At 34.9% G+C, this 14636-nt stretch overlaps 1 protein-coding gene across 1 annotated transcript; it reads left to right on the top strand.

Annotated features, from left to right (window-relative positions):
* The first annotated feature begins 5281 nt into the window (after positions 1–5281).
* LOC141480456 (uncharacterized) lies at positions 5282–12972 on the top strand. The gene is made up of 2 exons (XM_074170442.1): positions 5282–5788; positions 11092–12972. Exons 1-2 carry the CDS (start codon positions 5763–5765, stop codon positions 12758–12760), a joined length of 1695 nt encoding a protein of 564 aa, XP_074026543.1. The 5' UTR covers positions 5282–5762; the 3' UTR covers positions 12761–12972.
* The last annotated feature ends 1664 nt before the right edge of the window (positions 12973–14636 follow it).

The raw sequence follows: 14636 nt of genomic DNA, 5'->3' as shown, positions 1-14636 counted from the left end.
CAATCCATTCATCATATCATTTGTTTATAGAAAAATTTCAGGTGTTTTACAATTTTCGTGTTTAAATGTAAAGTTTAATAAACATGACTTTATTTAACTATTTATCCAACGTATATTCATCAATAATTTCACCTCGTCGATTTTACTTCAAATTGAATATTTTATGAATTATGAATAAAAATGAGTTGACAAGAAAACTTTTCCCTAAGTTTATTAACCTAAGCATCTTAGAAACTAAAAATTTACTAGGTATAATGGTTTATTAAAATCAAGTTTTTATTAATAATTGTTTACATTTATTTCAAGTATTTTTTCAATTCCATTTCAGATGACTGTCTTTTCTGATAATTTTCTCAGATGGTGTTTCATAATCTATAGTATTAACTTGCTCTTCATTCATTTCAACATTTTTTCTTCGTTTTCATCGCTCCTCAACGAAGCTTCAACAAGCTTTGTCACAAACAGTGAATACTTAGCTCCAGCAGTAACGTCTTCATTCCCATCGTTGAATTCGTCATCTACAATTGTAACCTTGTTGCCATTTTTACAAATATCCCCTTTGCAATGTTTGCAAAGAAACGAACATGAAAATCCGGCCTCCCTATCAATTGGAACAGTTTTTAATGCCTTTGCAGTGGACTAATTTAAATAGATTACCAGGAGCTGATTTCCCTGATGTTTTGATCGGCAGAAACATAGTTTCCATCTTTATTCAGCCCGAATCTTCCAAATTGAACTCATTACCGAGCCAATATTGCACTTGTCACTACACTGTGAAGGAATATAAACTTAGTGCTCCTGAAGTTGGGGGAAGGGTTGCTAAGTTATTTGCTTTCATGGACTCTATGAATCTCATAACACGATGTTGGCTCTACTCTTGTCATCGATAACAGTACGTAATGTCATTCATTCGCTTATTTAAATAAATCCCAGCCATAGAAATCTTGTGGGAGAGAATAATGTTTGGGAAAGAAAGGTTTTGGCTTTCTACTTCTCCATCTTTATACTCGTATCATCGATGACATGATTTCCTACATTAAACTCATTCATAACATAAAGTCGTAATTTTATATGCTTCATTTCATAATGTTATCCAGATTTGGTGCTGACGAGGCGATAAGGCGAGTGTCTTATGCCGAAACATCGGGTGTCCACCACTGAGGATGATAGTGGTCCATGTAAGTGAATTTTCACCTCTTTCATATACTTTATTGTATAGCAATCCTGTGAATGATATCTGATTTTCGAAGTTATGCACCGCTTGCGATAAGCAATACAGAGAAAACATCCGGTATTGTGGAAGAACAATTCATGGATGTTTTGACTGGCTTTCAGGTTTTGCCGTGGTCTTCTTTGTATATGATCTCCAAACTTTTCAATTGCAATTGCGGCAGTCATCTTCAGTGGCGTGGTCGAAGTACTTTTCTTGACGTGTCAACAGTTGTTTATATGAAAGTAGCTGTTTCGAGATGACGTTTCTCCCAGTTTGTGTCTGAAAGTTACTTCTTTGCATGCTCTACATATTATATTTGTATAAAGTTATATTTTTGAAATTGATTGATTTTTTCATTCTTTGGAAGATCCCCATATTTTTTTTGGATGAAGATGAAGAAGTAGAAAGCCAAAACCTTTCTTTCCCAAAAATTATTCTTTCCTAAAAATATACGCCTTTCAATTTTGATAGAAAAGTATTCATTCTTTGTTGTTATCCTTTAATTCTACCATTAGAACTGTTGAGATTAGAGTTCATACTGTATTTTTTTGGAATCCAACCATACTCGCCATGCTTGCCCTACATTTTGATATTGCTTTATGGCAGTCTGTATTTGTTTCTCCTATCAATCCTGTCGACAAAGATATCAATTTTAATGAATGAATAAACGGATTATAAGTTTAAAACCAGGCTTTGAATGTTTGCTTATAACTAGTATCACGTTTTTGGCGTACTGGTGTGACAACGACATGTTGATCGAAAGATTCCCATTTTATATTAACGAACTCTTTTAGTTGGTTCATGATTTCTATGGCATAAGGCATACCTTTCGAGAAACCATGGGTGTTTTCTGGCGATTAATCGTATTCGAGCGTGAATTCAAAAACAATTCGTAGTGACGTCGTTAACAATAAGATTCGCCAGAGTGGAATGATTCAATTTGTGTCAGATGTCAAATTCAATAATAAAAACAAACTTCTCAATTTTCTCGAACCTCAATTAGAATCGGATTTTTGCATACAATGTTTACATAAATATTACCAAATAGCTGCAATTTCCAAACCAGTGTACCAGAATCTTTTTATCAACCCAGAACCTCAGGTTTTCAACTTGAAAACTGACGAAATTCAATACAATCTGTGAATCCCAATGTTTCCTCTATACAAAGAACCTACCTGAATATTTTAAGATTCTAGGTTCAGTAGCTTCAGCTGTACGTTAATATAAGAGCGGGCAACAGTAAGTAATTTATATTTTTACTTTAGGAATATAGTAACTAAGAAAATATGCCAACTGCATTAAGTAATGAATAGCTTCGAGAATCGAATTATGTTACCTATAAAAAAATTCGCAACAACCATCAACGACATCTGCCCACGTTCGGGAATCTGCGATGGTGCTTCATCGCTTAGACCGCCTCTCTACCACCGCGCATCGTCCCCCGTCGTCTTACAGTAGACACGACGCGTAATGGATCGTGATAACTTTCAAACAATTTGTCCAAATTTCTTAGTGTAACAGACAAAGTGTATCTAAATTAAATACTTGAAACGAAAATTGTATCAATTTTCATAAGAATTTGACAGATATTCTGAAATGTGCATAGTACAAAGAATATCCAGTTTAATTGTATTTATGGCTCATTATTTTGCATATAATGGCTACCACATAAGGGGTAGATATATGCTGTCGCTGACTTCTATTTAGAACTTTTCAAGATTACGGTACATTATCTGCATGTAACTCCAACGGTAGAGACAGCGCACGCCAAGATAGCTCTTAGGGAGCAAACATTTTTCCGACTTACCTAATACTTATCGTTATATTATGACCAGAATTACACAAAACCTTTGTCAATTGTAGCCTATATGTTATTGCCTATATATTATTTCTCCATATTGCTTATCGCAAGCGGTGCATTACTTCAAGAATCAGATATCATTTACAGGATTGCTACACAATACAGTATATGAAAGAGGTAAAATTTCACTTGCTTGGACCACTGTCATTCTCAATAGTGGACATCCGAAGTTTCGGCATAAGACACTCGCCTTATTGCCTCATCAGCACCAAATCTGGATAACATTATAAGATAAGGCACATAAAATTACGACTTTAGGTCATGAATGAATTTAATGTAGGTAATCATGTCTTCGATAACATGAGTATAAAGATGAAGAAGTAGAAAGTCATAACCTTTCTTTCCCAAACATTATTCTCTCCCCAAAATATACCCCTTCCAATTCAAACGAGATTCCTATGGCTGAGATTCATTCAAATAAGCGAATGAATGTCATCGATGACATGAGTAGAGGCAATATCGTGTTACGAAATTCATAGATGAACTTAAAGAGTCCATGAAAGCAATCAAGTTAGCAACCCTTCCTTCAATTTCAGAAGCACTAAGTTTATATTCCTCCACAGTGCAATATTGGCTTGGTAATGAGTTGAAACTGGAAGATTAGGGCTGGATAAAGATGGAAACTATGTTTCTGAAAAAAAAAACAGGAAAATCTGCTCCTAAAAATCTATTGAAATAAGTTCCATGCAATTGCATTAAAAATTATTCCAATAGATATGGATGCAGAAAAGCCGGACTTCCATGTTCCTCTTCTTGCAAACATTGCAAAAAAGATATTTGTGAAAATGGCAATAAAGTTACAATTGGAGATGACGAATTTAATGATGGGAATGAAGACGTTACTGCTGAAGCTAAGTATTCACTGTTTGTTACAGAGATTGCAGAAGCTTCGTTGGGGAGCGATGAAAACGAAGAAAAAAACTTTGAAATGAATGAAGATCATGATAATACTGTAGATTATAAAACACAATCTAAAAAAATTTATCAGAAATAACAGTTATTTAAAATTAAATGTAAAAAAAACTTGTAATAAATGTAAACAATTATTAATAACAAACATGATTCTAAGATGCTTAGGCTAATTACCTTGGGAAAAAGTTTTCTTGTCAACTTATTTTAATTCATAACTAGCTTTTACGCGCGGCTTCGCTCGCATGTATGCCATTGAATAAGAGTCAGTACAATATAAATGAATCAATAATATGAGAAGTATATGACGTTAAAGTGGCTAGATTTTGAGATTTTTTCGACAAACATTTTTTTTATCTTACATAAAAAATATTTTTATTTATTAATATGTTACTTCTAATACCTCCAAGAACATGTATACAAAATTTCATGATGATCGGTTGAGTAGTTTTCGCTTGAAACCGTAACAAACAAACTTACATTCGCATTTAAAATATTGGTAGGGATTTATAAAATATTATGTTTAAAGTAAAATCGATGAGCTGAAATTATTAATGAGTAAACGTTGGATTAACAGTTAAATAAAGTCATATTTATTATAGTTTATATTCAAACACGAAAATTGAAAAAACCTGAAATTTTTCTATAAACAAATGATATGAATGGATTGAGCAAAATTTGAATTTTGGACTAAATTTGTTTTTTAATTGAAAGAGAAAGAATAAGTCCCAAATGTTTTCATCGTACTCAATTAGTTTATTAATTAAAACATCAAAAACTAAGTGACAATAATGAAGTAAAAGAGAACAGAATTTTTAACATTCGACACAAAATAAGTAATTTTTTTCACAGGAAATAATACATGGGTTTTTTTGTTACATTGTTCAGACAGAAAAAAAAATATAAGAAAATGTAATTGTTTATAACAAATTGTTTACATAATGAACAATGAAAATTTAAATATTTTTATTCGTCAATGAGCAAGATAAATTATGAGAACAAAAATACTTTCTCAATATTAAATACAAGTGGTAAAAAGAAGTTGTTAATTAACAAATCCGTTTTAAAGCAATAATTTTTTTTCAAATCATAATTTATATGTTTTTGATGAAAAATTGCAATTATCTTGTAAAATGTTCATAACTATTTTTTTAACAAAAGCAGATAAAAAAAAACAAAAGCAGATAAAAAACGGATGGATAGAGATATTGAAAAATTATTATTTTCAATGATTAATGAAGCTTTTTAATTTTTAACATTAGTAAATTGTGTATAACATATTGAAAAATAACATCTATGACATGAATTATATCGCCCGTTCCCATGTGAACCGCTGACCATGCTGAAGCAGAATCTCGCGATTCTGGGAAACTGATGTGCAAGCATTCTTATCTTCATGGGAAGAATACTTTTGTAATTCAGTTATAATTTTGCTCTCATACTGTTAACATCAATTTTTGTTAATAAAATTAATTTTTAAAAAAGGACTTTGACATCCGAAAGTTATATTTGGCGCAGTCGGTAGGATACTCGAAATTGAACGTATCGAACGTGCAGTTTTCGTTTCAACGATTTATCGGGTATCGAACTTGTTGTTTTGTCTTGTGGAGGTGTTTGTGAAGGAGTGGCTCTTCAAACCTCAAGAAACCCAATCCATCGTGGACCTTTAGCTACCCTCAACAGGCAGATCATCGGGGAGTGGAACAGAATCGTCCAGTCTCGCAAGGAAGTCTTTCTGGAAATCAAAAATCGAGGAACCAGTCGTCTACCTTATAAAGGATGCTCAAAGTTCTTACAATTTTAATGTAAGTCGTAATTTTTAAATGTCTATTGATAACTTATCTCAAATTCTTGGAAAGTTAAATTTGAATAACGAAAACCCTTCAGCTGACTCTTCAGTTTCTTTGCCTAATTCTTCTAGTAGTTCAAATATAATAATGGCTAATCAATTCAACTCAGAATACCTTAGGTGTGTGCCTGAATTCGACGGCAACCCTAATGATTTAAATAGATATCTAGCAGTTTGTGATTCAATAATTAATACTTTTTATAATGTGGCTGAGCCGACAAGTTTTCAAAATGTTTATTTGCTGAACTGTCTCATTTCAAAATTATCAGGCAATGCTAAAGTAGTAGCCAATATACAGAATGTTTCAAATTGGAGAGAACTCAAGGATACATTAACCAGAAACTTTGCCGATCAAAGGGATGAAACTTGCCTAAACAGAGACATGGTTATGCTTAGGCAATCCCCTAATGAAAAGCCTCAACAGTTCTATGATAGGTGTTTAAATATATTGAACCTATTGTGCAATTATATCGACGTTCACGAAATCACACAAGAATCTAAAAGGTGTAAAAGAGATTTATATAGCAATTTGGCATTGAAAACCTTTCTTTCTGGGCTCAAGGAACCCTTGGGTACTACAATACGTTGTATGCAACCCAAATCTCTCAGTGAAGCATTGCAGTTTGTTTTACAGGAAGACAATGTACATTACTTCCAAAATTTCTCAAATAAGAATACATTTAGACCAAACTTTCAACCTTCTAGAACACCAATTCAGATCAGACAGCCAAATTCTTCTCCTGTCAATAATTATAGTACACCAAATAACTTTTTCAGACAGCAAAATCAATTTCCTTCACAACCAATACCAATTCAGCCACGAGCACCAAGCCAACCCCAAAAATTCTTTACCAACGCGCAAGTTTTTAGACAACCATTTCAAAACAGAAATGTTTTCAGGCCCAATCAGAATCAGAACTTCACAAAACCTACACCCATGACTGTATCCACCAGAAATACATATCAAACAAATAAACCAGTACCAATGAGTGTTTCGACAAGAAACGCCCCTAATTATCGATCAGGTCCCTCAAACTCATTTCAAAACCAACCCCAAAGAAATTTTATATCAGAAGAATTATTTAATACGGTAGTTAGTGACACTCAAAATGAACCAAATTATAGCGATCACGAATATTACGCTGAAGAAGATTATAACGAACATTATGACGAATTTCTATACTGCGAAAATGAAAATCAGGAAAGTAACTTTGACAATTCCGAGGTAAATTTTCAGGAAATGCCAACCACGAACAATCAAACCTAGTTCCACAAATCATTTCTTTCAATAATTCTAGTTCTAGCGAATTATCATATATAACATTTCCGGAATATGACGCAAAATTTCTCATTGATTCAGGCTCCACGAAATCTTTTATAGATCCAGAAATTGCTCAAAAACTGTTTCCAAATCTAATTAAATACGACCCGTTTATTGTTTCCACAGTTTTCCAAAAATCAGCTCATAAATATAGCGCATCTATGCCCGCTTCAAAATTATTCAATTTGCCACAACAAAAACATTTAAAATTTTTCCTTTTCAAATTTCATGACATTTTCAAAGGATTAATTGGTCTTGACAATTTAAAACTTTTACAAGCTAACCTAGATTTTGGTAATGGCTATCTTATCACTCCTTATGCGAAAATAAAACTGAAGTTTCAAAAAACAAAAAGCGATCTCAATTTAATTACGATTGCTCCAAGATCTGAGCAAGTGATACAGGTCAAAACATCAATTCAGAATGGTGAAATAATAATACCTCACCAACGCTTCCATAATTGTGAATTGCCAGAGTGTCTTACTGTTGCAAATAAAGGTAGAGCTCTCACTACAATTTTGAACAACACCACCAAACCAGTAACCCTGAATTTTTCAGAACCAATCGCTGTTGAAAAATTTGATAAGAACGAAATTCAAAAAATCGATTTTCATAATTTTGATGATTCCCCTAAGCAAAATCTAGATTTTTCAAAAATTCGATGTGACCATTTGAATGACGAGGAAAGATCTAAGATACTTTCGCTGTGCAAAGAATTCTCTGACATATTTTATTATGAAAATACCCCGCTGACTTTTACGAGCCGTGTAAAGCACCAAATTAGAACATCTGATGAAATACCGGTGTATACAAAATCATACCGGTACCCATTCATACACAAGCAAGAAGTCGAAAATCAGATCAAAAAAATGCTCGACCAGAAAATTATTCGGCCAAGCAATTCTCCTTGGTCATCGCCTATTTGGGTGGTACCCAAAAAGGTCGATGCTTCTGGGAAGCAAAAATGGAGGGTTGTTGTTGACTATCGCAAGCTCAATGAGAAAACGATAGATGACAAATACCCTTTACCTAACATCACAGATCTTCTGGACAAACTGGGAAAATGCCAGTATTTCACAACACTCGACCTGGCCAGTGGCTTCCATCAAATTGAAATGGAAGAGGACGATATTGAAAAAACAGCTTTCAATACGGAACATGGCCATTATGAGTACCTGAGAATGCCATTTGGTTTGAAAAACGCGCCAGCTACCTTTCAGCGCGTAATGGATAATATCCTTCGTGGTATCCAGAACGAAAAGTGCTTGGTATACCTCGACGATATTATTATCTTCTCAACTTCCCTCCAAGAACACCTTGAGAGCCTTAAATCTGTCTTCAACAGGCTGAGAAGCTCAAACTTCAAAATTCAGCTGGATAAATCGGAATTCCTACGAAAGGAAGTAGCCTATCTGGGACACGTCGTGACTCCCGAAGGTGTCAAGCCGAATCCAGATAAAATCACAGCCATCAAAAATTTCCCCGTCCCAAAAACCACCAAACAGATCAAAGGATTCTTGGGTTTGTTAGGTTACTATCGACGCTTTATCAATAATTTCGCTAGACTAACGAAACCATTAACCAAATGCCTGAAGAAAGGCGCAAAAATTGAACATAATGCAGAGTTTTTGGAATGTTTCAATACCTGCAAAAACCTGTTAATCAATGATCCGATTTTGCAGTACCCCGACTTTTCTAAACCTTTTAATCTCACCACGGACGCAAGTAAATTCGCCCTAGGAGCTGTCCTTTCTCAAGGCCCTATAGGCCAAGACCTTCCAGTTGCATACGCATCTCGGACCCTGAATGACTCTGAGCAAAATTACTCAGTCATTGAGAAAGAGCTTCTCGCGATCGTATGGGCTACCAAATACTTCCGCCCATATCTCTTTGGACGAAAGTTCAATATAGTCACTGACCACAAACCCCTTCAGTGGTTATTCTCTCTGAAGGACCCCAACTCAAAATTGCTGAGATGGCGGATCAAACTAGAGGAATACGATTATACCATAATCTACAAAAAAGGCAAGTTGAACACCAACGCCGATGCTTTATCCCGTGTCGAAATCCACACTAAGGACACCAAAACCTTTTGGGAGGAATTGGATGACATACTAGACGAATCACAACGTTTAACAAATCAAAGTGTCACTTTCAGTGGTCAAGGAAACCCAGTAAGTCGTTGCCTTGAAACCCCGGATTATCAACCCTCTTCCGATATTTTGATTATTGGAGAACCCAACCTGGACACTGCATATTCTCCCATCATGATTCCTCCTAACGAAATGCATGTAAATAATACGGACAACGAGTTACCTCCGAAAAGTCACACAGAAAATGACAATCTTTCTTTACAAGTTCAACCTGATACCGAACGTACAGGTAATGAACCCCTACCAGAACCCAGAATACACGAAGACAATGAATTACCTTCCACAGGTAATGGAAGAAATGACATTTCTTCACCATTGCAACCTAATATCGAACAAATAGAAGATGAACCCCTACCAGAACGCGAAAACCTTGAAGATGACACCATTCACTCAAATGCTGAACAGAACCCTGTTGTAACAATTCCAATAGCGCAGTGTGCCGTGAACCTAGGGCTCAATCAGTTGATTATAAGCTCAGTTCTCCATTCTCCGGCCAAACCTAAAACTACCATTCTGTTCGAGAAAAAGATGAGAATTCATGTACAAATATCGCAAAATAATACAGAAAACGATATTTTGAATTTTATCAAAGAATATGTCGCCCCAGGAGTGCAGTACCATGTCTATTTTGAAAACCCCGAACTTTATGAACCATTTTCGGCAACAATTCAAAAATATTTCAAGTGGCCCTCTATAAAATTCAAAAGGTGTACCAAAAAGCTTCTGGACGTTACAAAAAAAGAAGACGTTCAAGAAATTATCAAAAACCACCATGAAGGTAAGTCAAACCACCGCGGTGTTGACGAAACTTTCGCAAGAATTAAGGAAAAACATTACTGGCCGAACATAAAAGAAACCATTCAAACATATATTAATCAATGCCTTATTTGCCAACAAAGCAAATATGAGCGAAACCCCATCAAAATGAAGCTCAACATCACCCCTACAGCAACCAAACCTTTCGAAATCGTACATATGGATACATTCACTATCGAAAGTAGAAAATTCCTCACAATCATAGACAGTTTTTCAAAGTACGCACAGGCATACCTAGTCAACTCCTTGACAGGTACGGAAATAGCCGACAACCTCATTCAATTTTTTTCTCATCATGGTATCCCCAAACGAATTATCGTTGACAACGGTACCGAATTCAATAACTTTCTCATTTCGGAACTCCTGGCTTTACACAAAGTCGAAGTTCATTTCACATCACCACACCATCCTCAATCCAATGGAATGATAGAACGGTTCCATTCTACCATTCTAGAACACATTCGTCTACTCAACACTAGAGGATTTTTGAAAACCCCTCCAAAAATGAAAATGTTGTACGCAATTTTGGCATACAACCACTCTATACATTCGGTCACAAAACTCAAGCCAATTGACATCATAAGTGGTCACATTTCAACCAATGATCCTTTCAATATTGATATTGATCGGAAATTACTAAATGATTACACCAATGATCACAAGGAACGATCGAAACTCCTCTATTCCAAAATAAACTCGGATCTAATAAAGCAAAAGGAAAAGATAGTAGAACGAGAAAATAAAAAACGCGATGATCCCATTGTATTCAAAACCAAACAAAAAGTTTACGTGAAAAAACATATTAGGCAGAAGGATGCAAATAAATTTCAAAAACCAACTCAAATCAAAACGGTCGATCATACAATGAAAACAGTTTCTACGGAAAACCAACAAAAAATTCACATGGACAATTTAAAACGTCCCCTCAAAAAATACCCATCTCCCATTAAAAATTGATTAATTTTTCAGATTATCTGGAACTCTCGGACTCCAGGAAAATATATCTAAACAAAACCTAAAGAACAATCCAGGACTTATTCCTCTCAAACTTGGAACAGCCAAAGTCGAAACGCACGCATATTCACTTATTCATTATTATGATTTAAATCCAATAATCGTGGAGGTAAATAAACTGAAATTCCATTCAAAAAATGTAAGGACACTTGTAGGCAGTCACAAAGACTACTCATGGGACACATCTAACTATTTAAAAATATTAGAATTTTCGGAAAAGGAGGTGACTGACAGACTCAACAATATTTTACCACATCCACTTAGAACAAAGCGCGGTCTTATAAACGGAATTGGATCCATTTTCAAGTCGATCACAGGAAATTTAGATTCCAACGATGGTGAAAAATATGACCGCCTGATCAAAGAATTACAAGATAATCAAAATAATCTAGTAACGAATATCAAAAAGCAAAACTCACTCTCAATCTCATTAATTGATCAGTTCAATAGTACAGTTCAGCAAGTGAAACATAACGAAAGGCTTTTGGAATCAAAAATTAATCAAATAGCAAAAATTGTTGAAAATCAAACGTATAAAGAAAACTCTATGTTTATTAAAGACATTTTGAATCAGATAATCAATACATTTGAAATCATAAATTCAATTTTGCAAGATGTTGAAAACTCAATACAATTTTCTAGACTGAACATTCTTCATCCTAGTATTATAAAAACAAAAGATTTGTTCAAAGAACTGCAAAAATTGAATAAAATTGTTGAGAAAGACCAACTACCAATTGAAATAAGTTTCGAGAATACTTTGCTTTATGAAAAAATTATTAGCCTCAAAAGCTATATATCAAATTTCAGAATAACCTATATCTTGCATATTCCAATTACCCATCCATCAAATTTCGATTACTATCACCTATTTTCTATTCCGATATTAACTAAGGGTCAGTTTAAGGCTGTTATACCTCAAAACAAATATTTGTCAAAAAACGAAAAATTGTATGCATTCTTGAGCGATCCTTGTTTGGAGATCTCCCATCGAACCTATATCTGCCCATCCACCAACATCAGAGAGCTGACAGAAGACAATCCATGCGAAATCCAGCTACTCAATGTCCAGAACACCTCCACTTGTAAGCAGACTGTCATACATTTATCGAGACCAGCCATTAGACAACTAGATAACTCAAACAAATGGGTTGTCCTCCTACCGGCTCAACAAACTACCAAACTCAAGTGCCAGAACCAGAACGAAATCGAGAACCTACTACCTGGAAGTTATCTATTCGACATTCCAATTGGATGCCAGTTATCCTGTGGCAACCAAATCATAACCAACGATCACCAAGTTACCAATAGTGAACCAATCATCTTACCAGACTTGGAAGAAGGGAAGCCAGAGCCACCCAAATCAATAGGGATCCAACTTGATGACCTGAACCTGGACGAACTTCATTCAATAAAAACTGCAATAATGGAAAACGAACCGATTATATCTTTCAAAGACGTAGCACATATCCCAAGTTTTTGGACGATGTTTATCTACCTGGTCCTAGTATCAATCTGTTTGTACCTACTGCACAAGAAGATTGGCTTCAGAGGGTGCAAAACCAATGGACCATCCAAACCAAGTCAAGATATCGAGATGTCTAGGGTTCAACTTCCTCGCTGACCCTCCTACGTTGAATCTTCGGGGGGAGGAATTATATCGCCCGTTCCCATGTGAACCGCTGACCATGCTGAAGCAGAATCTCGCGATTCTGGGAAACTGATGTGCAAGCATTCTTATCTTCATGGGAAGAATACTTTTGTAATTCAGTTATAATTTTGCTCTCATACTGTTAACATCAATTTTTGTTAATAAAATTAATTTTTAAAAAAGGACTTTGACATCCGAAAGTTATATTTCATGAGTAGAATAAACTCATTCCGTGATATGAAGTCGTCATTGTATGAATGAACTGAGCGTTTTTTCCCATAATGTTATCGAGATTTGGTACTGAAGAGCCAATAAGGCAAGTGTCTTACTAGAGAGCCAATAAGGCAAGTGTCTTACGACGAAACACTGGATGTCTACCAGTGAGGATGACAGTGTTCCATGTATGTAGGTAAGGGAAATTTGACAACCTTCATTTACTATATTGTGTAGCAATCCTGTGAATGATATCTGATTGAATTTCATAACGAATGTTTGGAATACAAACTGAATAGTGTTCTTATAAAAGTATTTTTTTAGAAAGCATTTATCTTTCGTGTAATTCAATGTTTACCTATATGAAAGAAGCTGTTTCGAGAGGCTTTTTCTTCCAATTTGTGTCTGAAAGGTACTCCTTTGCATGATCTACACACCTTTGTATAGAATTACTTTTTTGAAATTGATTGGTTCCTATCTTTCTTTGGAAGATTCCCGTATTTCTTCGTATAAAGAAAGCCTAACCTTTTTTTTTTTATTTTTCCAATGTGAATAAATTCCAAGACCTTTCAAAAATAGCTCCAAAAAAATCTCAGATTTTTTTTAACAATTATCGCACTTGCAATGTTCCTGTTTAAGTATAAAAAAATTGTTAGTCAACTAATGCATAATCAACTGGAAAATCATGATAAAAATGTTTTGACCGCGGATTATTTTTCATTCATTTATCCACTAGGGGTCTGAATTTCTTTAAATCCTAATTTTGATATTTAATAACTTGAAATAAAAATGTTTAATTGAAGGTCCAAGGTGGGCGTGTCTTGCGCAAGCCAAAGTATTCTTTTTAAGATGTATTTTCAACCCTATGGGAAAACTATAAATATTAGTCCTACAGTTCTAGGGCGTCTTTTTGGGAAATTTCCTCCTCTTTTTGTTTCTTTTTTCAAATTTGAAAAATGCACAACAGTTTTGGAGATATTTACAATAAATCAAACCCCATTTTTTTCAGTTAATTGTTAATAACTTTTGCAATTTTCACAAGCGGTACTTGAATTTTTCCAAAAATCATCCACACGCTATTCCGAATCGAATGACACATCTTTTATATTTTTCGGAAGCGGAGACCTGAAAGGCATTTGTTGAGTACATACATTAACTGTCATCACTACGGTATAGCCAAGTGTAAGGTTAGGCAACCGGCAACACACGGTTGCAAAAAACAAATGCACGGAGTCATCAACAAAAGCCAACCGCACTTTATGGTTTCGGTTAGGTCACCTTGAGTTAGAGACATCGTTAGAGATATATACAGGGTGTATCAACGACAGGCGGGTGGACGATAGCTGCTTCCCTATTAGACACAAGCAGGGCCGTCGCCATGGGGGGAAGGGGGGAGCCTACCCCCCTGCTTTTTCGATTTGGGAAAAAGTTGGGAAATTTTGGGCCATGAAGATAGAAAAAAATAATAGTAATAAATGAATAAAAATTAAAAGAATAAAAATTAGAGAAAAGAAAAGGAGAGATAATAAGAAAGAGGAAAGAACCAGGAGAAGGTTGGGATTTCCCAACATGCATAACTTGAAGAGAATTCTGAGTTGTTTGAAATCTTCAAAAAAGTTTAATTTCTCCCAAATAA

Source organism: Leptinotarsa decemlineata, unplaced genomic scaffold (genome assembly GCF_025532065.1).
Source record: "Leptinotarsa decemlineata unplaced genomic scaffold, Ldec_3_MD MMD2_P_RNA_scaffold_9, whole genome shotgun sequence".
Lineage (NCBI taxonomy): Eukaryota > Metazoa > Arthropoda > Insecta > Coleoptera > Chrysomelidae > Leptinotarsa > Leptinotarsa decemlineata.
The sequence above is the reverse complement of the archived record's forward strand: the minus strand, read 5'-3'. Positions and strand labels throughout refer to the sequence as shown.